This window comes from Martes martes (assembly GCF_963455335.1).
Source record: "Martes martes genome assembly, chromosome: 1".
Taxonomy (NCBI): Eukaryota; Metazoa; Chordata; class Mammalia; order Carnivora; family Mustelidae; genus Martes; species Martes martes.
Window position 1 is genome coordinate 107,977,106 of NC_137888.1, and position 24,202 is coordinate 108,001,307.

The 24,202-nt window shown below is 45.5% G+C and overlaps 1 protein-coding gene across 9 annotated transcripts in view; it reads right to left on the bottom strand.

The window, feature by feature from the left end:
- Positions 1-24,202, bottom strand: part of MASP1 (MBL associated serine protease 1) — a 65,485-nt gene that overhangs the window by 18,449 nt on the left and 22,834 nt on the right. For 6 of the 9 annotated variants that reach the window (XM_080829766.1, XM_080829765.1, XM_080829767.1 and 3 more), the window contains 8 exons: positions 18,301-18,478; positions 16,562-16,693; positions 14,175-14,371; positions 12,559-12,706; positions 11,148-11,266; positions 10,108-10,186; positions 3,656-3,793; positions 2,717-2,791 (listed from right to left, as the gene is read on the bottom strand). In XM_080829766.1, coding sequence (XP_080685892.1) covers positions 2,717-2,791; positions 3,656-3,793; positions 10,108-10,186; positions 11,148-11,266; positions 12,559-12,706; positions 14,175-14,371; positions 16,562-16,693; positions 18,301-18,478 — 1,066 coding nt within the window. Of the gene's footprint in view, positions 1-274; positions 620-2,716; positions 2,792-3,655; positions 3,794-5,509; positions 7,673-10,107; positions 10,187-11,147; positions 11,267-12,558; positions 12,707-14,174; positions 14,372-16,561; positions 16,694-18,300; positions 18,479-24,202 lie in introns of those variants that run through there. The other 3 variants (XM_080829771.1, XM_080829770.1, XM_080829768.1) reach the window with 2 other exon arrangements.

Genomic DNA, 24,202 nt, shown 5'->3' on the forward strand with positions numbered 1-24,202 from the left:
TTCTTGGGAACTTTGGGATGTCAGGCTTTCAGCAACCTAATGCTTTTCAGATGTTCTTCTTCCTGAAGCCAAAGGCTTCTTCCATGATCCTTAGGGACCCTGTCATTCACACCAGGCCAGATGTGAGCTGACCTTTGCTAACTTTCTGTTGCCTGGTCTTTCAGAGTGGAAGGCCAGACTCTTGGCTACAAGCCGCAGCCTCTGAGGTGACATCTCAAGGCCATCTGTGACTGGCCCTACACAATAGCTCATTTAGTGCTGAAAGGCCCTCAACTGGTGAAGGCCAGGACTGTGGCTGAGTCCATGCTTACAACAAAGCCAGCACTGAGCAGTGCCTTTCTCCAGTGTCAGAGCTGGGGAAGCTTGGAGAACCACTAATTTACAGATGTAGAAATTGAGGTTCAGAGAAGGCAAGTGACATACTCAAAGTCATTAGTGACAGAGCCAGAAGAAGAGCCCGTTTCTTGTAACTCTTGCTTCATTTTCTCCACTAAAGTCTGTTTTTCTTCTTGATATGCTTTTGTACTTTCAAGAGGTTGAATGATGCAACAAGCCTTGAGAGAGCTCACTGAAATGAGGCCATTCTTTTTGGCTGCTACCATTCTCCATCCAGTCTTTCCTGGAATAAAGGAATCTTCTTGAAAAACTAGAGCTGGGCTCTAGAGCCCTGGAGGTACTGAGGGAGGGCCCTTAAAACAAAACTGTGATATTTTAGAATTCTGGGTCCATGAGGATATCATGAAACACAAACAGAGTCAAGAATGGCTCAGTATTGCTTGTGTTGATATAAAAGTCTTGGCTTCACCTTCCAGCTCTGCCCCTAACTCTGTGGGTAGCCTTGGACAAATCATTACACCTCACTGATCCTCAGTTTTCTCCAGTGTAAAATGAAGAACAAATAATATTTGCTTAATAAGATTCCTTGGAAAAGTGGATATAATGATGCTAGATAAAATGGCTTTTTCCTTTCTGGCTTGTTTCTGTGTTCAATTTTGATGTTTTAAGAGGGAAGAATTTAGAAATCTCTGGCATGGTCCCATGGTGAACCATGGTTCTTCCCAACACCATGTATTAAAAGAATTTCATGACTCCCTGTCTCCCAGATGTTTTATATAAATATAGAGGATGACGACCATTAAGGATCATAGAATGTCATGAATCTCCTTATCCTGCTCCCTCACTTCTGAGGTATGGAATCCTAGCCTCAGAGAGGTGAGATTACTTACCAAAGATCACAATAAGAAAATGACAGCACCAGGACTAGGACCCAAGCCCCTGACTCCCAGCTCAATGACTCTACCCCTTCAAGAGGTTGCAGCATGGCTGCCCGGGGTTGGAATCTGCTGAAGTGCTTTTTCCTTTGGCCCACATGATATTTTAGCAAAATAGGAATTAGATTTTTCCGGTTTGCCAGAGCTCCACCATTCCCCATCCTCTCTGAGGGTTCACCAACTGTGCCCTTGGGTGTGCTCCGGGCTAAGCCTAAATGAGATGATGGGGATCAGCACAGAAAGGGTGGGTTGACCTTTCCTCCACTCCACCTCCTCCAAGTTCTTTTTTCGTCATAAAGCCCTCCCAAGTGAAGTCTTCCTAGTTCTCACTTCCCAGTTCTCACCCCTCCACTCCCAGACTACCACATGGAATGAATTCTTCCTTCTCTAGAATCTCCATAGCAACTGTGATGGCCAACATGGAATACTAACATTTTCTTTGGTTCTTTACAACTCCATAGTCTTTACATTTTAACATCTAAATCTAATATCTAGAAGCTTACTGACTGGATATTGAGAGTTACTAAAATTTACCATTCAGATAATACACCTGGTTTTTCCAATGCTCTTATTCATAAAATACAAGTGTCACCCGACATTTAACTATACTGCAAAGCTCCTGCTGTTCAGCAAACATGCAGATGGGATTAGCATCGATCCCCAGTGCTGTCCTGAATGGTTGCGTCTTTTGATTAGTTGCATTTGATTAATTAAATCAAGTCTGCTATTCTTGCTTATATTACAAGTATAAAGTTCTGTGCCATGACTGTTATTTATTTGTTTATTTTTTGGGTGCGGATTATTTGTTTCACCCTACAGTGTGCATTTGAGGCTATAATTTTCTAGTAAGTTGATTTGAATATAAGTGTGCACTATGATTGCAATGCAAATCACCCATACTTTTAATGCTAAAGCAAATACCTACAAAATGTCCCCCAAATCTCTATGCATGGTGATACTTTCTATTACCACGAAATTCTTTTTTCATTTTAAAGTGGGGTCAGTAGGTGAACCATGAGGTCACAGCAGTCAGTAAGACTTGAACAGGTTGCTCTTTGGAAGAACTTCTTTCTCTGTCCTATAATTATTTGTCTTATGTTGCTAATCTCCTCTACAGCACAGTTAGTGCTTGAGGACAGGGTGCCCACTTCCCTGATTTCTCTGGTGCACAGGAGATGCACACACAAACCTTTGCAGGGAAAGCCTGGTGGGAAGGGAGCAGAGCTACAGAGAAAAGAGACAGGAAGCCTTTTGTTGTAATAGCACAGGCTGAATATAGAGGCTGGTTGGTTTGCAAAGGTGTGAGGTTGGGCTTCTCTATCTTTGGCTCTCTGAGGTATCTTTTAACAAAAAACCAAAGCATCATGGTCCCCATCCCCACTCCATTAACAGTCAGAGCACTGTGGATGGGAGACCTGGAGAGAGAGGACTTGAGACTCAGGTACCTGGCAGGCATGTGGGCTGGCTTCTCCCCAGTACTTCATTCATCCAGACTCCTTGGGCAGAACAGGTATATATACCTGGGAGAGTGAAAAAAGGCAAGAGAAGAGGGAGAAAGGGTTGCTTTGTAGTACATGGAAAATAGATCTGGGTTCTTAATTCTTCTATGATGGACAATTGTAAGTCTTCCAAATGGTCTCTCTGAAGCCATTCTCTTTAAGCCAGTCCTCCCTGCAACCTGAAGGATCTTTCTAAAATGGGAATCTATGCTTTCCCTTCTGCTCAGAATCACCAACGGCTCCCCATTGCCCTCAAAAACAAACAGCACACTCTTCAGCAGGGAGGCTGAAGCTCTGCACAATGGGATGCCTGACTGTTGGCCACCCCCCCACACCCCTCCCACACCGGCCTGGCCCCACCCCCTAGCAGGCACTTCCTCCCCCTAAGGCACCTGCCAGCTCCTCCCGCCCCCCCCCCCCCCCCAGTTCTCTGTGGCTTACTTGCCTTTCCTCCTTTCCCCACTTAATAATCTCTTTAAGAAACCACACTGGTGTCCACCATCTTGTCTGAGTCTTACATTAGCTCTGTGAATTATACTGCTGTTCCCCTTTTGGAAAGTGAGGACTTGGAAGCTTAGAGAAATTGGAAGAATTTTCTTAGCACCAGTCTGTGGCAGAGGCAGAACTGCAGGTCTTTGCCATCTCCCCAAGGGTTCCTTCTTTGCCAGGGGCTCTGGGTATGCATGTGAGGGTGCTGGGGTGCCCTGTGCCCTAACCCCTGGGACACCAGCATGTGGCAGAAAGAGGTGAGAAATGCCCCCAAATGTTTCTCCTCCCAATTCCCCCCAAACTTCAGCCTGTGGTCTGGTGCTGCAGCCCCCAGTCCAGCCCTGAGACCCCAATGGTGAGAGGCGGGAGGGGGCTGGTTTAGCATGGAGGGCTCACCTGTGATATTGTGGAGCATCTGATAGTAGGGCTGCTGGCAGGAGTACTGGATCTCAGATTTATATGTGGTAAGGTTGTTCCTGGTGAAGAAGGTGATCAGCCCATGTTTCAGCTCTGCTGGGGCTCCACAGTCTGCAACTGAGAGAAGAGAGTGACACCCCTCAATTAGCCTTTGCTCTTCTTGAGGTCATATTGTGGGGCTGACTTATATAGACGTGCAGGTTGTGCACTGCACACAGGTGTGGAGAGCAATGTTATAGTCTATGAGAATGGTGCAGGGCCTGTGCAGCCATGGGTGGCACTGCTTTTGGGGGTCTCTCCCATCCACTGTGGCAATACCGTGTGGCCAACTCACCTGGCCTGGTGTCAACTCAAGGGCAGGGGCAAGACTTCTGGGATCTAAGCAGAGCCCAGACTTTCTCCCACATAGCTCTTTCCTTGACTTTTAGTTCTATTGTGCAGTCCTCTTAGTCTCTCCTGCCCAAATACGAAGACTCCCGCTTGGGGGAAAAAATCTCTGGCTGACATAAACAGAAGCAGCTTTGGTTCTTCCTGATGACCACGTGCTGAGTAAGAGCTGTTAACGTGCTCGCATTGGTGCTTGGCATACAGAACCCAAAATCAAACAGAAAGAAAGTAGCTCCTGCATGAGTACATGGCCCCACCCTGCCGGCTCTCCGTAGGCATCTTGCTTGGTCACAGAAGGCAGGAGGGGGGTTTCTGGAGTAAACTCAGTTTTCATCCTTCATCTGCTTATGTTGTCCAACTGCTGGGGGCTGGATGTTGGGTCTGGCTGTAGGACCCTGCTCCTCAGAGGTGGTCTTAGGGGCATCCCCAGCCCAGAGCCTGGCATGAGTCTCCCAGAAGCCAAGTCACAGGCTGAGGCCCCAATTTGTCAGGGCCCCTTCAAAGCCTTCTTTTAGGGGGTGGTTCTCATTTCTAAGGAAATCTTCAGGTCTAATAGGCTATGCCAGAGTTGAAGAGTCACAGAAGAATCATAGAACTTTGTAGCTGCTGAGGGACCCCAAGGCAGACAATCCAGAGTACCATCTTGACTTTGCAGATGAGCCCAGAGAGGAGACTCCACGGGCCTAAGGTCACACAGTGAGTGTGACAAACAGAAAACTAGACCTGACTTTAAACCCGGTGTTCTCTTAAGAAAACCAACTGACAGTTCTTAAGGATCTGTGTTGTACTTAAAATGGCTTAAAATCAATATTAATGGGGAAATGATGGACATTAGCTATTAACCTCCTGGTAATTTCAGAGGACAACATTCCAAAAAAAAAAGAATTTCCAGTTTCCCCCCTCCTTGGGAAACAGAGAGGGTAATTTTCCCTTAAGATGCTACCCAGAAATTGTAGTTTTAAAGTTTAGAACTCTAAATTCAACATTTTGACTGAACAAAGAGTTACCTGATCTAAAACAGAGATGACTCCAAAGGCCTCCACTGTGGCGGAGAGGGGTGAAGGCTGAGAGTAAAAGCAGGTGTCTCCTATCCACAAGGAAGGCAAAAGCCAAGAGAACTGGCTAATGTTTTGTCTTGACCTCTAATCCCCTTGGACAAATTGTTCCCTTTCATTTTGATCACCCAAAAGTGGAGACACTCTTCCACTCTGTGTGAGTGAGGGTCAGCACTGGGATCACGAGAGGCAGTAATATATATATATATATATATATATATATATATATATATATATGTTATGGTTTTAAATTTTATATATATATATATATTTTTATATATATATATATATATATATATATATATATATATATATATTACTGCCTCTCTAACACAGTTTTAAATGTATTTTCCTGCTGAGTCTCAAAGCAGACTTTTCTTCTTTTTTTTTTAGGAAATGCCAATGAGTGGTGCCTGGATCTTGGTATTACTCTTGTCTCTCTTAACTTTGTTCTAGCAGTTCATTTTGCCTAAAGCATTCTCTGGACCTACCAGAGGGAGCAGTTGAAGTGCTGGCCTTGGACACAGCTAGCTGGTCAGACTACTGAGAGCCTGTTACTTGGCTGGCAAGGGTGTGGAGAGATTTCCTGAATAGAGGGCCTGCTTTCCTATCACTTCAGAGAAGTAACTTCACTGGCCCTATAGCGAGATAGAGGTGAGATGCAGTATAAGATAGAGGGTTGCTTCAGCTTGGGTGTAGTGAGTGAGGTGGTATGCTTGTATTCCCAAGTCTACCATGGCAGATGAATGGCCATGTCTCTCTGGGACCTAGAGACGACTTCCCTTTCCTCGGGGCCTTGAGCCTGGCCCAATCAAAGATTTTAAACCAGAACCCGCTTCCTCAGCTGGCCTTGCTTCTTTGCCTTAGGAAGGGTCTCATCCTCTCTATAACACTCCCTCTGGCCACTTCCACACCCCAGAATCACAAGACCCTTCCTTTTTCCCTTCCCTTGGCCTCCCTTTCTCATCATTCTCTGGGATGGGATGCACCAGTCCACACTCTGTCTCTGCTGTCACCTCTGGCTGCCATTTATTTTCCTTCAGACACATCTTCCTTGACCCACTGTCCTGAGTGTGCTCTGCCACAATATGGGACTTCCTGGAGAATGACACACCATGGGCTCCCCCTGGCCCTCCTGCCTCGGGGATGGCCCCTACCCCAGCGCCTCTTGGTCTCCACCCTCAGTGCCCCTGTATTTCAGCATCACAGACCCCTAGCTGTGCTATTCTCTCACCTACTTTCCCTACACGGGAACCCCTGGGGTCCATGCTCTGGCCACCTTGAGGCCTTGATCAAACACTGCTTCTTCTTGAAAGTCTTTTCTTAGTCTTCTAATTGGTTAGGGCTGCCTCCTCGTTTCCCCTTACAGAGGCGTCTGTTCATCTCTCTGGTGCATTTTATCTTACTTGGCATTGCCATTATGGCGGCCCATATAAAATCTTCTGCCTCAATTAGGATTCCTTCTGTCTCACTGAGTACAATATCTGCCACACTTTGGGGGCTTACACATATAGATTGAGCCGATGCTCATCTCTGCTGCCCACCTCCTCTCTGCTCTCAGGGCCATCCCTGCCCTAGGCTGACACCACAGTCTAGGTACCTGCCCTTGTCCACCCTTGCGGGGCTTTGCCTGCATCAAGAACCCATTTAATCAGCACACAGACTGAGCAGTCCCAGCGTAAAGCACAGCTTCTCTGATGCATCTGTTCTGGTTTTGTTCAGGCTGAAACAGAGATTCCCGCCACCACCACAGAGCCCTTTATCATGTGACCAGTGATGTCCCATGGCTCAGAGACCGAGGACTGCGGCTTTTGAGGGTGATACCTATCTTTTGAAACTTTTAATCAGGAAGTTTTCAGAAATGCGAGATCTGTAAGCCCCAGTCCAGAGGACAGAACTTCAGATAATGCACTTTTGGGCCTGTGTTAGGTCCACATGGAATAGAAACTTTCGTGGATGAGGCTATGTCTAGAATTCCTAGGAAACCCACGCTCTAGGACTTAGTGTTAGTTTCGCCTACTCATGGTTGTTAGAAAGGAGCAACAGGTAAAAATAGTAAAGTCATCAAGTCACAGGCCTTCTGGCCCATTTCAGCTTCAAGTGTGGAGTGGATTAGGAACCAGGGTCCACTTTGACCTGGTCAGCCAACGACCATGTTGGTTGTATATGAAATCTTGCATCTCTAGGACCAAAGTCATTTGTCCTTTGAAAAGAGTACTGTTCACTTGGAGGCACTTAAAAAAACAAAGAATCCTCCTTGTCCTTTCATTATTTTCCAGTGTACTGACTGAATGACGGGTGAGCCCTCCAGGGGGAAAACTGTTCTTTACACAGCAGTTTCAACTGCTTGACTGTGTCGCCTTGTTCAGCATCCACACTAATCCGCACAGGAATTGGAAATGGAGTGTTGGTGGGGTGGGGAGGGGTGCAGGAGCTCTGGGGCCCCAGGGTCTCGTGAGTGGTCCATTCCTGGACGTCTGCACTCTGTGGGGTCCCGTCCTTCACTCTGTCTCTTGCTCTGACCCGAGTTCGTTCTCCTCATCCATTTCGGTTTCTGCCACCGGGGTGAAGATCAAAGAAGGGTCAGGAGGTGCAGGCAAAGGAAGCAGAGAGAGGAAGAGAGAGAGAGAAAGAAGAGAAAGAGAAAAATTAGCAAGCAAAGCAGAAACAGTTCATGCAGGAAATACAGAAATCGCTCCACGAGGCTGATTAAGAATGCAGTTGAGGTACAGCTGGTGTGGGTGAGGGTTTGGGATTGTGGAATTTGTACCATTCTGAGAATTTGCACAGTCATAAGTCCTGGCTCATAAGGATTACAGCATTCTGCCCCTGGAACGAGCTTTGTATTCATCTGGCCCAAGCCTTCATCTGGCATATGACATTAAGGGTGGAGTGGGACTTGCCTTGGGTCACCATGGCAAGCTGGAGGCAGGGTCCGGACAACCACCCATAATTCCCACTTCCTGTCCCAAGTGACTTCACTACACATGCACACTTCTTGTCTGTTCCCCACCTCCTTCCCCACAATCCTTCGGGGCTTGAAATTTCTCAGTCTTGCTCATCCTTATGCCTCCCTTAGGACCTAGCACGTGCCTGGGGCAGAGAGATGCTTAGTAGGAACCTGCTCGGTGAATGAGCAGAGATGCCAGGAATGTCTGAATGGGGATTCTAAGAATCCTAATCCAGGCTATCCTGGAAGGACCAGGTCATATTCAGGAGAAAAAAAAAAAATTATTCTTTTCTCTAGTACAAAATGACAGGCATTCTTTAGTATACTAACATAAGTCACATAAGACGGTACCATCAAATACAGTAGTGTGTTACTCTTACCAGAACTTCCATTACAATTTAAAAAGCGTGCATGCTTTATTAGGGGAAAATTATTATTCAAGTTTTCTGCCTTCCAAAAGCATGAATGAGAGAAAAGCCTCTTTCCAATGAGGAGGTTTATTTGGTGTGGAGTGGGGAGGAGGGAAGAAAGACATTTTTATGGGGCTTTCATTTATTCCCGGTTGGTCCCACAGGTATGATATGTACATTAACTCAACTGGTCCTTCGAATAATCAAGAATGCAGGAAACTGAGGCCAAAAGTCCGAGTGCATGGCTTGGGGACACTCAGCTGGTTGAGTCTGGCTTTGATCTAGAACTTCCTGACTTTAAAACTACCCTACCCTCTACACACCACATTCTCTTTTCCTTCCTCCTTCAGAATGCTCCCTTGCTTTGCCCTGCCCAGTGCTTCCCACAGAACTCAGTCACAGCACTACACTTGAGCCACGTGTTGGACGAGGTAGGGGATGTGTCTCCTGGCATTTGAGTTTCTCAGTTTCTGAACCTTGTCTTTTCTATCTGAATTCTCTAGAGGCACCCAGAACATGATTGTTGAAGCCATAAGATGCCCTCCTTTCCCACATTGTGCTCTGACTCCAGCCACATCATCTTGTTAAAAAAAAATGTTTAAAGCAAGAATATTCTCAAACATTCTGCCTGGGATTTGCCTCAAGAGAGTTCACCCTGACAGTGTCCCACGGAGGCTGCATGAGTGGATCTGCCTGCCTAGGGAATTTGAGCCTTTCAGAAGAAGGGACAAGACACCACAGTTTATATGCTGTGGCTGGGTGGGACCAACCCTAACCCTTGACTTCTCCCCTCTCTGGCCTAAAGCCAATCCTCCCCTTTGTCCTTCTCTTCCTTCCCTTCCCATAACCACACCTCCCTTCCTTAGTCCTGCTGTAATGAGTTTTCTAAAGCTGTGGTCTTTACAAGTCTTGAACTAGAACTACCTGGATAAGGGGACAGCGTGATGGCTGGTATATTTTTACAATGCTCACTAAGTGAACAGTATTTGAGAAATGCCCCCAATATGTTCTAGAGTATTAACGCTAGTTCAACTTTTTATTTTAATTTGAGGTGAAGGATCTTGTCCATGGTTGCAAGGTGGGTGAGGAGCAAAGCCACTGCAAGAACTCTGGGTCTCAAGAGCCAATACAGAGTTGTGTCCCCTACTTTACACAGACCCTCTGCACTAACCTCACAGCCTTTCCTGACAGGCCCTAAATCATGAGCTGTTCCAGAAACCTTAGTTCGGTATGGGTATGGCTGATGGCCACACAGAGATTGGCAAGGTCATTGAGCTCCGGGCACTGGTGCTGAAATAGTTTCCTTAATTAGCAATTGCCAGAGCTCATTTCAAACCTGGGGACAAGCTACTCCTTTAGCAAGTTTGGCAACCTGTCTGTAGGCAGAGGTGAAATTAGTATTTAGGAAGTAAACTGGGACCAACAAGAAGGTTCCTTCAGAATCTTGGTATCTTATTGCCCAGAGAAACAATAGCCTTTTGGTCTAGCCCTTATGTGTTTGCTGAATTCCTGCCCCCAACCCTTTTCGAGAGTACCTGTTAAGTTTTCACCTTTGTGTGGTCTCTGGTTAGAACTCACCAGTGTTGGGGAGCTCATTATCTTTATCACAGACCAATTCTGTTTTCTTACTTTTACAGGTTGGGATCCTGTTACTCCATGTTCCATCCTTCAGACACTCGATCTGGAACGTATCCATCTCCACATTATCCTAGGAAAAAACATGAAGAAGATGTGGCAAGAAGGAGGTTGTTTCCCAGTATAATCAGCTCAAATTCCAAAGCCAGTTGTCCTTGACCGAGATTTTCTAACCACGGTCCTCCAAGGGCAAGGTCGACGATAGAAAATAGAGAGATGCTGAATTCATGGTCCCCGTTCCTACTCTGGAGAGGGGCAAGGACTGTGTGGAAGAAAGGGCTTGGACAACTGTCTGAAAGGGGAACACTGTACCTCTGACTCCTGTTCTAGAGCCGTGGCTCTCAAACATAGTAGACATCACTATCTTTTGCACAGACCAGTGTGCCCCACCCCCAGAGTTTCTGATTCAGTGGGTCTGGCTTGGAGAGCATGGCTTGCATTTCTAGTAAGTGATGTGATGCTGTGGTAGGGACCCTACGTGGAGACCCATTCCTTGAGAACCTTCCTCTAGCTTGGCTCATTACCAGTCTCACCTGGGTAACATAACAAAAAACCAATCACTGACCCTTACCTAGGGATTCTGCTTTAATTCATCTCAAGTGAGGGGCCTGTGAGGTCATTTCATATTATTTTTAAATCAGCCAGGTGATTCCTAGGAGAGTGAGCAATATCTGTCTGCCACCTCTAAAATCTCTCCTTCCTGTCCCGGTCTCCCCCAGTAGGCCTGACTGATGAACTTTGTTAATGTTTTCTGTCCTGATTGTAGGGATGAATGGATCTTGATTTGTTTTTGATACTCAAATCAGTCCAAGCTCTGATAGAAGACTTCTGTGCCATTTCCAGAGGTGAAAATCTGGGATGCACACTTTGGATTTTCAAAGGACTGGAACTTCTGGAACACGTTGGAGGTTTATGGGGAAGTTAGGGAATCCTGCGGTGGGACCATGACAAGCTCTGGAAGCCCATGGGCCTTGGGAGGCTCTGGAGCATTCCTCTGGCCTGGTGGCTCTTCCTCCCCCAGCAGGACCCTGTACCTTCAGCATTTTGTAGCCTGTGTCACAGCTGATGAGCACCTGGTCTTTGAAGGAATATGTGGTTTGTAGGGGCTCGATTTTCCCGTGAACAGGAGGCTCTGGCTCTGGGCACTCATTCCCTGGTGAGAGCAATGAAAGGACAGTGGGTGAGAAAACAAGGAAAAGTCTGCAACAGGCGGCCAGCCCCTGGGGTGCACGTTGTGGTGCAGGGGAAACCCACAGAACTGGGTGTCATGGGCCTGCCCCTTCCAGGCCCTGAAGAGTTATTCTGGAAGCTTGAGCAGGTGACTTTCCAACTTGGACCTCTAGTTCCTCATCTGTAAAATGAGGTGGTTGGCCAAACGATTTCATCATGACTCAGGGTTGAGCAGGGTATTAAGTGTCATTGAGTGCGACCCTTGTCTGAGGCTGCCTTTACAACATCTTCCATAGTAGACACCAAACATCTTTTGTATTCCTACAGTGACAGGGAACTCAGTACCTACCAAAGCTTTACCTTTCTTACTAGATTCCTCTGATCAAAGGAACAGTATTTTTCTATTCAACTAAAATCTATCGCCTTGTAATTTGCTCTCACAGGGCAGAATTTGTCCTCTTGGGCTGCTCAGGATGCCTCTAATTGCTTTTTCTCCCCAAGACCATTCTTCAAAGTGTTAGAGAGACTGTGACCATATACCTCTGAGCTCTCCCTTCCAAAGGCTACATTGGACAGGATTCCCAGGCCTGAGTTTACCCCTGACATTTTTTCCTGGACAAACTCTCCCTACAGTTGGACACCAATGTGATAATGCAGGCAAGAGGAGGATATCAGATCTATGAGCTGGATTAGCCACACCGAGCACCCTCTTCTTCCCCGGCTTACTGCAGACTGCTGGGGCAAATGGCTCTACCAGAGTTTGGGCCAGGACAGGCTGCCTTGGAGTACTGGGGAATGATGCCTGCGGGTGCTACCAGTCTGTGGCCACAGGAGTCAAACTGCCATGATGAAACACTACGAGCTATGGGCCCACACTCAAATCCCTGCCCCAGACTTGGAGAGAGCTGAACTGGGAGGGTTCTCTCCAGGCCCAATGAATCAGTGTGAAAGAGTAGAGTTCAGGAAATAAGGTAGGGTTTTGTTTGTTTGTTGTTTTTTTTTAAATCTGCTTATGTGATTCTGAAGTGTAGTAAGTTTGAAAGCTATGTCTAGTCTAAACCCACCATTATTGTTTCTCTTGCCCCCATTTTATGGATGGGAAACTGAGTCAGGAGAGAGAATGTGCCTGGTTCCACATTCCTCTGCAGCAGAGCTGGGGGTCCTGCCATAACCCCAGGGGAGTCCCAAGCCTGTATCCCTCATCTCTCAGCCACTGCCCCATGAGGGCTGAGCACAGTGACGAAGCATGATCCACAGAGAGAGAGGCTGTGTTACCTGTCGCCCTGTATGAGAGCCTCCAGCCCCGGTTCTCGCCTGAGTTGTCGCTGCGGAACAGGATCTGGACGCTGTGGCTCTGGGTATTGATGGGTTCTGGGGCTCTCTCTCCACAGAAGGGCCCAAAAACATTTGGACCAGCTTTAATCTATGAGGGGCAAGATGGAGAAAAAGGTTACGTCTGAGCAGTGGTCGCAGCTGCTGGGACCATCTCTATACTGCAGCCCGGTTTTCTGGAAGCCTCCATATAAACCCGTAGTGTGTTTTTAGTGGGCATCACCATTCACCAAACAGATACATCTCCACCTTCTCATTTACAGATTACAATAACCTTGGTAGTGGATGAGGCAGGCTAATAACCCTCTTCTCAGAGATGGACATTCCAGGCTCAGAAAGGGACAGAGCCCTGTCCAGGGGCATAGGATAGAAAGGGCCTCTGCTCTCACAGAATCTGCAGTCTAGTCAAGGATGGCAGGGATGGGCGAGTGGGACTAACAATAAATGACAAGCAAAATAATTACATGCTGTGGCACAAATTATAAAAAATAATCAGGATGATATATACGTATAATATAAATATATCCTATATATTTATAATTTATGTGGTAAAATTTGTGCAACCTAATTCATTATTTATATATTAGATTAAACTTTACTTATTTTTGTAATAAAACTTCAAATAGGTGGTCACAGATGGCTTCTTTGGTTGGATTTAAGACATAAGGAAGAGGGGAAGATACTTTCCAGGCAGAGAAAACAGCATATGTAAAGGTTAAGATCAAAGGTGGGAAAGGGCCTAGCAAGTATTAAGAACAGAAAGGAAGCCAGAGTGGCTGAAGCAGAGGGAGTACCATAGCATGAAGTAGGAAAGGCAGGCAAGCACCACATGGTGTTGAGGAATTTACATTTATTTCCAAGAACAATCCTGATTTAATCTGGCTTTTATAAAGCTCAGGCTCGATGCCGTGGAGAGCAGACAATGTAGGGCAAGGGTGGAAGCAAGAAAACCAGCTGGAAGCTTCGCAGCAGAGATGATGGGGTTTGGCTTGGGATGCAGTCAGTGGGGAGTGGAGAGAAGGAAGTAGGCACTATTAGCTGATCTGGATTTTAGGACTCCCAGGCCCAGGTCCTTCCTATGTCTCTAACTCTTTTTCTTTCCTTCTCTAAGAATCAGGACTCCCAAGCCCTCATCTGGTGACTTCTACAATCCTGGGTGATATCTCTATCTTATCACCCTTATTGTGGATGGGGGAAAAAGTGAAGCCCCATGAAATTAAGTGCCTGGACAAGGCTCACAGCATAGCTCCTGGGCTACTGTGTGTGGTAGGCAAAATTCTAAGATGGTCCCCATGACCTTCACCTCTGGTATTCCTTCATGATGATGTCATACAACTTGGCAAAAGGGATTTTACAGGTGGCCAAGAAGTTAGCATTCAATCAGGGATCCTAGGCTGGATCCGATTAAGCTGGTAGATGCTATTTAAATAATGACCTTTTGGGAAGCAAGCAGCTTGGTCCCCTCTCCTGGGAGAAGACAAAGGGCCAAGGATATCAATTTTCCCAATTCAGCCAAGAGTTCCCATCATCCCCAGGGCAAGCGTCCATTGTAGGCTTACCTTGATGTAGTCATAGGGGCAGGACACCTCAGGATGATCCTCAATGTCGAAAATGTCCTCAAACTGCAGGCTGACCATGAAACCCTCCTCTAGCTCTATCGTGTAGAAGCATTCCGAGCTCTTAGGATAAGGGTTGGGGAAGTCAGGGCTGGTGATCACGCCAGTCCTCTGGGTAAAGAGGTTGTCACTGCACTCCACTGTAGGAACATACCAGAGCAAAGTGGCACACCAAAACCAAGGCCACAGCAACCCCTTTCTTATCTGTTACTATATTTTTCCCACTGGTCCTGAGAGGCAATCAGGGAAGCCATCACTATCCCTATTTTACTGATGGGTAGAATTAAATCATCCAAGATCACACACCTAGTAATTTTCAGAGTCAAGACTCAAAGGCAGTAAGTGTGAAAGCCTTCTCATCAGATTCTCTGGTATTGGTGAGGGGAAAGGAGAGGTCTGAGATGGGAAGGTTTTGAGACAGAGTGTGAGGGTGAATCAACTGGACCTCCTTTTCTTGTTCTCCCCCTAGCCCAGAACTCCATTCTCTGTTCAAAGTCTTCCTGATCCCTCATCCAACACAGGACCCTCACGCATACCCTCACTCTTTGGCATCTAACCTTGCTGTTTCTCCTCTTGCTGCTGACTACTACCTGACATTATGCAGTATATTTGCTGGTGGATTTTCTTGCCCCCACTAAACTGTAAGTTCCCTGAGCTCAGGGATTCTGCTTTGTTCCCCACTGTAGCTGCAACCAAGGACCCAGTGTTCTGGGATCTTGGCTATGGCTTAGCTGTGCAAAGGCCCTTTATTGGCCACCAAAACTTTCTCCTTGGGCTGACCCATCTTAAATCTGGGATGTCAATCCTTTCTAAGCTCCTATTTATTGTGCTTGTTTGTAAGTGAGAAAACTGGCTCAGAGAGGGGGCATGGTTAACCTGAAGTCCTATAGCTTTGAGCTGCAGAGCATGGTGAAGAGAATCTTGAATCCTCTTGAATCCTCATCTCTTTTCATTTCCTACCCCAAGCACTCTCTGGGGGGGGGTGACATTGCCCCCATGGGGCTAAAATTGTTTGGGGTTTTTTTGGAGGGATTACTCTTTTTATTCATAATACACAGATGGACAGAGTACAAAAACACATATATAGTATTATCTGTGGTATTAAGATTTCACAGCTAGGGGAAATTAGGAAGATAATGTTTAAAAAGGTTCCTGGAGGCAGAGGAGAAACTGAAAACAAAGATTGAGAAGCTCTACTCATTCTCAGCCCTCACTGTACTTAGCATGTAGTAGATACTCAGTAAACACCTCCAGAATGAAAAGCAGAGAAAATACAGCCTTCTTGAAGAAACCTCCTGTATGTGCCTGCTTTATAATGATGAGTCACATGGGTTTTGTTTTGTTTTGTTTTTCCCCAGAAGCAAGGAAAGTTTTTGAAGGAGGAAGGAAAGGAAGTCTTGCTTCCAGCTTTGCTCTCCTCCAATGATCCCCTACTTGACTTCCATGAGACCCTCCTAAAACACAGATCCTTACCTTGTAACCATCCATACTAATCTGCTGTCAATGCCCCAAAGATGCCAAGTTCTATCAGAACTCTGAATTTTTGCAGAAGCTCTTCTCTCTGCCTGAAGCACCCTCCTTTTCCTTTGTCTTCCCTCTCTGCCAAGGGTCACCATCTCTGGGACATGTCTGCTCGCTACGCAGTGTAGACTCAGGTAAGATTTTGCTGAGCACACACTTCTTTTACAGCATTGATTACATTTCTCCATTTGCTTCTGTGGCAATGATCCCACTAGCCAGGGAGGTCCTCAGGGAAAGTGGCTGAAGCCTTCCTTCTATTTGTCCATTTCTCCATCACTGCCCTGCCTGGACACAACAGCTAGGTGGGCATGTTGACTAGACAGGAAGATGAAGAGAGAAGGAATGGGGCATTTTCTTGCTGTCTCTCTTTGCCTCTCTCTTCCCACATCTTTCCTTTGGACTGAGGTTCTTTAGATCACAGAGGAACTTGGGAGGCCATGGGAGTGAGGAGGAAAAGGAATTGCTGGGTGAGGCCAAGCTCATGGCTCAGAGCAAGGGGACCAAGAAACCCAGGTTTTCCCATAACCTGCCTAGGCTTGTTACCTACAGTAGGAGAGCATAAATTCCTGCTGCTGAGGAAGAAAGAGGGCCTAGAGGTTAGGGCTTCTCAAATGTGGTCCTTTGGGAACCCAGACTTCCCAGCTGGTGGGCATTTAAGCATCTTCGTCCATGTGGTATCTGAGGCAGAGCTCTCTGGCTTCATTTCTAATTGTTCCTACTCCATATCTGTCCCTCCTCAGAGCCTCCCCTAATCTCATTGGAAAACATGGCACAAAATGATGATATGTAGTGTGATCCCTAGGCCCCACCTCGGCAGGTCCTGTTGTCTGTGTGGAGGAGGTAGCCAAAGCGGCAGGAGCAGTAGTAGCCGCCGATGTAATTATGACAATAGTGGTCACAGGACAGCTCCTCGTCCTCCCGCTCAGTGCACTCGTCCACATCTGCAGGGCAATCAATCCGTGTGTGAGAATGAAGATAAGAGCCACCACCTACAGAGCACGTTGTATGGGCCACTCCCTGTGGTAGCTTCACATAAAACCCAGAAGCAGCCATTCCTTCCATTTACAAACGAGGAAACTGCAACTCAGAGCAGCACAAGGCAACTTACCCAAGATGGCAGAGAGCCAGGTTCAAGGCCAGGCAAGCTGAGTCCTGGTGGTGCCGGTACCCTCTAATGCTTGTGGTAATAGCAAGCAGGACTGTTACCCTCTTACCATCCACATTCCATAGGTGATGAAACAGAGACTTGGGGCCTTTAAAGCACTTACTGCAAGTCACAGAGATGGTAAGTGGTGGAGTCAGCATTCACAGCCAGGAAGGCTGGCTCCGGAGCTCACTCTTCACGTCTAGTCCATGCTGTGCCTCTCTCTCTATGTCACTTCCCTCAGCAGTGGACATGTAAACATTAAAATGTATGTTCTCAACCCGATTTAAGGATTTGATGGTATATTATCCCGCAACGGAGACAGGAATGGCCAAAAGGCACATGAAAAGATGCTTGACATCACTAGTCACCAGGGAAATATAAGTCAAAACCATAATGAGGTACCACTACATACCCTGCCAGAATTTTAAATTTTAAGAATTGAAAAATCAACAACATCAAACTCTGATACATTGGTGAAGGAATATAAAATGGTACAAAAACCCTTTGGAAAAGGTCTGGCAATTTCTTATAAAATTAATATATAGTCCTTCCCTATGACCCAGTAATACTACTCCTAGATATTTGCACAATACAAGTGAAAACATATGTCCAGAAAAAGGCTAGTACAGGAAACCTCTTTAATGAGAGCCTCTGTAATGAGAGCCAAAAGAATGGATAGCGCGCAGGTGTCCATCAGTGGAAGAATGGATAAACAGATTGTAGAATATTCATGCAATGGAAAATTGCTCTACCAGCAAAGGAACGAATTATCAATGTGTTGCAACATAACTGAACCTCAGAAACTTTACCCTGAGTAAAAGAATCCTCATTTCCAGGATATATTTTGTGTATGCTCATTTATATGAAGTTTCAGAAGAGGCAACACTAATCTATGGTGGAAAAAAATTGGAACAGTTGTTGCCTCTAAGAGAGATGGGAGCAGAGTGTGATTGGGAAGGAATGTAAGGGAATTTTTCTGGGTCAATGGTAAAGTTCAATATCTTATCAGGGGTTTGGGTCACATACAAATAAATTTCTCAAAAATCAACAAGTGTGCTTAGGCTTCTACATTTCATTGAATACAAATTTTACATTCAAAGAAAGAAAATTGTAGATAGATATTGCTCTTCACCAAAATGATTTGCATGCTAAAGTATTTAGGAAAAAGTGTACTGCTGTCTGCAATTTACTTTGAAATGCACCAAAAAGGATGGATTGATGGATAGGTAGAAGATAGACAGTTGGGTAGATATGTGATAGAGCAAATGCAGTAAGACATTAATGACAGAATCTCCATGGTGAGTATGCATGTGTTCCTTGTAAAGAAGAGAGCATATGGTACTTTTAGTTTTTAGAGAGAAAGGGAGACCTGGGGATGAGCCATCCACTTCTCCAACTTACCCACGGCCATGTAGTGGGCATCAAAGCCTGTGAATCGCTCCTCATTGGAGAAATCTGACCGGAAAGTGATGGACATGAAGGAGCCGGGGGAGAACACGACTTCCTGGCCAGGGGTCTGCTCTGTGTCTGTAGTCTCCCGGCCACAGAACGTTGCCAGCACCTGCTCTTCCGTTTCTACCTTTGGGGTCAAAGAGAGAGGGAACAAGATAAGTAGCTTCCCAAATTTACTTCTCTGCTGGTCTCCAGGAGAAAAGAGGGAGAGCCTGCCCATGAGCACACCAGGCAGGCTGAGAAACCCAGAGAAAGGGGATGCGGGATTCTGGGACTTGAGGAATCACACAGTATGGGTTAAGTCTATGTGCCTGTTTAGTCGGTGCTTCATTCACTTGTGTAAGTCCATCAGAAGTAGCTTGACATCTGTCATTCCTATAGACAGTAGAATGGCTTATTTGTTGAAAATAACTCAATATTAGAATTCAGAAAGAGTTAGATAACCTCATGGATAGATTCTATATGCAACAGAAACTGACCACATTTCCAAAGAAGAGAGACGAACTGCAGGTCATTACTGAGCATTCAGTGGGTGCCTGCCAGTGAGCAAAGCATGGGAGCTGTGCATGGGGAGACAGGGTTTAGACGGACAGAAACACACACACAGGGCTATTACACAGAGCGACAAGGGCTTCAGCGGGAACACAAGCACTGGGAACGCACTTCGGAAGGAGATGAAAGATCCCATCAGAATGGAAACTGCAGGAGAGCAGACACTTTGTTTTCTTTGCAGATGCATTTTCAGTGCGTGGAGGTGGAGGTGGAGGGAGACCTGGCGCATAGCAGTTACCCAACAAACGTTTGTTGTCAAGAACTAAAATTTGGGGCTGTTCTGAGAACAATGAGAAGCCAGGGAGTCTGTGGAGATTATAAGAGGAGAAGTACATTGCAGGATAGGTTGAAATGAGACTATAACTGAGCTGCTTATGCTCTCTCTCAGATAAATAAATCTTAAAAAAAAAATGACTGAGCTTGAATACCATAATAACGCTGTGTGACTCTTCCTTCTGTGAGTAAAGGAAAGACACGAAAATGTCTGAAAAGGGAAATTGTGTAAATAGAACTATATTTAATAGGTGGTCTTCATAATTCAGGAATGACTGGAATCTTCTCTGAAATGGTTGTGTTTGTGTTAAGACTCAGAGGCAAAAATGACCTATTTGCTGAAAGAATTCCCTACTTTGGAAGAGCCGGGGGCCCTGTGTAAATTCAGGGACCCAAGTATAGATCCTGAACTGGTTGCATAAGCTGACGTTGTGTGAGTTTGGTTTGGGAAGCACGATATGGTAGCTGGTTGGTATATGTATTTGACTATGCATACTTGGTCTACCTACTGCTGTATCATTTACACTAACTGGGTTCTTTAGAGGTTGTGTTTGTGTTTGCAACCTCTAGATTAACATTTTAGCCAAGATGCATGAGAAAATCTCTTAGCTAGAATGATTCTGCTGCCTTTCAAAGTCATTAAAGGAAAGTTCTCAAAGGCTCTGCCTATCTCTAGTAGCTTCTAATGCATTCATTGTTTTGTTCATTAGCTTAGTATGTCAGAAGTATCTTGACATTTGACACTTCTGTTTTGAAACTAATGATTTATTTATTTAAGATAAGTGGGAGTTTTAAAGAAAAACAATTTGCCTTGGCAACAAAGCACAAGGACAATTAATCACTAACTTTGGGAACTGAAGTGTAAACAGAAGATGAGATCATGGCTTTGCTGTTTATTTCTCTTCTCTGCAGATACTGGCCAAACTCACACCAGCCTTATTACTGTAGACTGTACCTATCTGCACACAGTCACTTCTTCGACCACCATGGCTGGTTTAGTATTTTGGTTATCTGAGTTTTCCAGATAGCTGAAGTTTTACCTGACTATAATTAATTTATTATTATTATTATTATTATTATTATTATTTGATGTAATGCTTTTTAAAGTGCTTTATTTTTTTAAAAAATTATTTATTTATTTGAGAGAGAGAGAGAGAGAGTGAGCAAGAGAGGAGAGAACACAAGACAGGGGAAGCAGCAGAGGGAGAGGGAGAAGCAGACTCTCCACTGCACAAGTGCCAGATGTGGGACTTGATCCCAGGACCCCGGGATCATGACCTGAGTTGAAGGCAGGTGCTTAACCAACTGAGCCACCCAGGCCCCCCTTTCAAAGTGCTTTATACAAATCCCTGCTTTCTTAGGTGAAACATGCTAAACCTTTGTGGTGATCCAGGGACATTATTATGAATGTCAACCACCTTGGGGATATTGTGTTGTGTCATGTTACCTGTCCTGCATGGAATAACCCCAGACCATAATGCCTTTGCAATTCTTATATCTCCCTTATGTAGTGTTTTATTTTGTGTCTTTTTTAAAAAAATCAGTTTGTTAACTGAAATGTGTTGTAAAATAGAAACTAGTTAAGCTGCTCTTATTAGAACTTAATAAAAATAAGACTAAGTAGGTTTAGAGTGAAGGTTTAAAATCGGCACGAAGGGGAGAGCTCTGTCTTGGTGACTTCTGCTTTGGAGTAATATAAGGTAGATGGACCTGGCAGTTGGAGGTCCTGGGCCTGTTCCTGACTACCATAAACTGTTCCATGACCACCTGCTCTCTAGTTCTCAGCTATCCACCTGGTAGAGCAGGGGTTTGAACTAGCTGAACTATATGTCTTCTTCCAATCTGGTGTACTGGTATTCTAACAAGTCATCATGCCCATACATTCAATAGGCCAACTAGAAGATGGTGAGCATGAGTTTCGACACACTGATTGCTTTCTTTTGAAGAACTCGATGAACTTGAACTTCTTCGTGATTTAGAACCATGTAATACCAAGTCAGCTACTTAATGAATAGTGATGCCTTGAGCATTAACACTTCCAGATTCAACAGCTTCCTATCTGTATTTTGATATCCCCAAAGTTTCTATAGAGTGGACACTTTCCATGTAGCTACTCTCTGTAGTACCAACCAGAGATAACATGGATCAGGGGAGACCTAATGAAGATCTGTGATAATAAACTCTCTTGTAACTTGCAAGATAAAGGACATTTTCATGATGGCAGATAAACAGTCATCACATGCACAGCCATACTATTGCAGAGAACGAGGAAGCATGTTCCGGCTGAGGCCTATGGGAAAATCTGAGCCATCTCTACCTTCAGGAGCAAGGAATAGAAGGCTCTGGAAGCTTAGGAATTCAGCCTGCAGCTCAGAATAGAGTCTTGGAATATCAGAGCTGGGAAAGAGGGACCTTTAAAAGTTATTTCAACCCCCCTCCAGAGGAAACTGAGGTCCAAAGAGGGCCAGTGACTTGCTCAGGAGTAGAGAGATAACCACAAGCATTTCCTGATATCAGTTTTGCTGTTGGAACTCTTCTGACCCTGAAGAAAGGAACCCACCAACCCAGAGAGTACATGACAAAAGACACAGGCACTTTGCCAAAACAACTTTTCTGGCTCAAGGGCCTCTTCAAACTTTATCTTGGGTGCATGGACTGTCTCCCAGAGAGGATGTGGCTCAGTGACAGCTCCTACCATAACCCAGACGGGGGGGGGGGGGTCGCTGACCTTGGTTAATATTTGTAGCCCCTGCTATGAATTATAAAATTCTACAAAAATCATTTACCTCGATTATAGGCAGAAGATTGAACCCTGGCTTCTGTTTGGACTGTCCCATTTCTAGGGTCATCATATTAACATGATGGAGGGAAGTACTTTTCAAATGAAGACATGAAATTCCTAATAGAGAACCATCTGGCTGGGGATCACGGACTCTTCATTTTCCTATTTCTTATTATGGCAACCATATCCTTTCAGGCTATTGTCATTTAGGGTGCCAACACATGGATGCATGTCCTCAATTTGTATTCTTTCAACTCAATTCAAAAAGTATTTATATACCAAATTCTGTCTGGACTATAGTGTGGAGGATGCCAAAAATTATTTATTTGTTGCACGAGCTTAAAGAGCAAGTCCCCTGCCTTGAGGAAAGTGAAATTTAGTAGGAGAATAATATAAATGCTCAAGTGGGTATGTGTTAGGGAATTGTCAGGTCATAGTTATTGCACTGAAAGATAGGAAGCCCCAGGGGGTCAAAGAAGGGGAAAAAATGACATTGAGCTGAAGGAAATCATAAAACATTTAGGAAGAAGAGAATGTTCTTTGAGCTGAGGCCTGAAAGATGAATAGGACTCAAGGAGATGGCAATAGTAGGAGGAGGGCAGGCAGTAGCTCTCACGCTGAGGGAATAGTGAAATCCCAGAGGTAGTGGGATTTCACTATTCTCAACTGTCCCTTCCTTCCCACTACCACCTGCCACAGGAAAGGGGTTCTGTTGAGGACAGGGAGCTGGGAAGAGAGATCTAAGGAGGAGAAGCCAGAGTCTGTTTTCTATGAATTTTCACCTGTATAAACCGCACAAACCTTGGCAAAACTAAGGCAGGGCAGCAGACACATTGGCCCAATTTCTGTGGGAGAACAGCTGCGGCTGCTCTCCACATGTCTGTAAAGTCATTTCATCAGAATTGAACAGATACACTGACAGCTATCTACCAGTCCTTGGAGCAATGCATGGAGAAGGTAGCTCAGGAATGATGGTTCTCATTTTATTTCACCTTTGTATTTTATTTTTTGGAAGATTTTATTTATTTGACAGAGAAAGAGCAAGCCAGAGAGAGTACAAATGGGGGGGAGGGGTAGAGGGAGAAGCAGTCTCCCCACTGAGCAGGGAGCCCAATGTGGGGCTCCATCCCAGGACCCTGGGACCATGACCTGAGCTGAAAGCAGACACTTAACCAACTGAGCCACCCAGGTGCCCCTGTTCTCATTTTATAATGGGAAGCCTTGAAAGCCACATGATTTAAACGAATCAGGCTAGGTCATTATCTACCGAGTAGTGACTTCAGGCCAATAACTGCAGCATCCTAATTCCCTACCCAATAACCTCCTTCTCCTTCAAGGCTTGAGGCAAACAAACAAAGGCTGTACTACAGACCCAGAAACCTCAAGGCTTTGCTTGTCAGTGTCCCCAGGCTATATCCTGGAGCTTCTCTGACATCTTCTCTGGGACTTTGAAGAACTTCTCAGAATTAATGTAGTCGGATAGTCATGGATTGTCCTGGATTGTCCTGCTGTCAATTTAGTTAATCTGGAAACTACATTCCCCAGAATCTCCTTTCCTGTATAGTTCTGGAGTAGAGTGGGCCGAAGGAGACACTTGTATGAGTTAGGATACAACAGTCCTCACTGTCTGAAGGTTGTTTTGTGATCATACACAGAGATGGACAGATGTAGATGTGCCCGATAGGTTCCAGCTTATCCTCACTCTCCTCCACTCTGCATCCATCACTGCTGGAAACTACTGCTCTGATGACCAGCAGTGACCTAGAGCTATCGCCAGATGCTTATATGTGGACCCATTGAGGTAGGAGCTGCTCAAAGCCAACAACTGTTCACAGAACCCTCTCCGCTGACCCCCCTTCACAGGCCCACTTTGGCTCCTTAGATGGTCTTGAATTCTCACATTCCCCAGCAGATGTCAACATCTCCCCCAGTGCCAGGGCTTCAGGAGCTGATTAGTAACTACGGTCCTCCAAGGACCCAGCCCCACCCTTCACTGCCACAGCGCCTCCTCTAGTCACGTGATTTCTGATACCCAAAATAGCCATTACCTCACATTGCTCACAGATGCTCTGCTTTTCCTCACGGAACTCTGGCTGGTACAGTTACTGGAATCAGAAGTCCGGTACTATAGTAACAAACAATTAGGACCCGTGGCTTGGGTTTTGGAATGGCAGCAAGTAGAGGCTGAAAAGGCAGGGACAAACTCCTACAGGAAGCTTGCAAAGGTGACCTGAGTCATGTAGT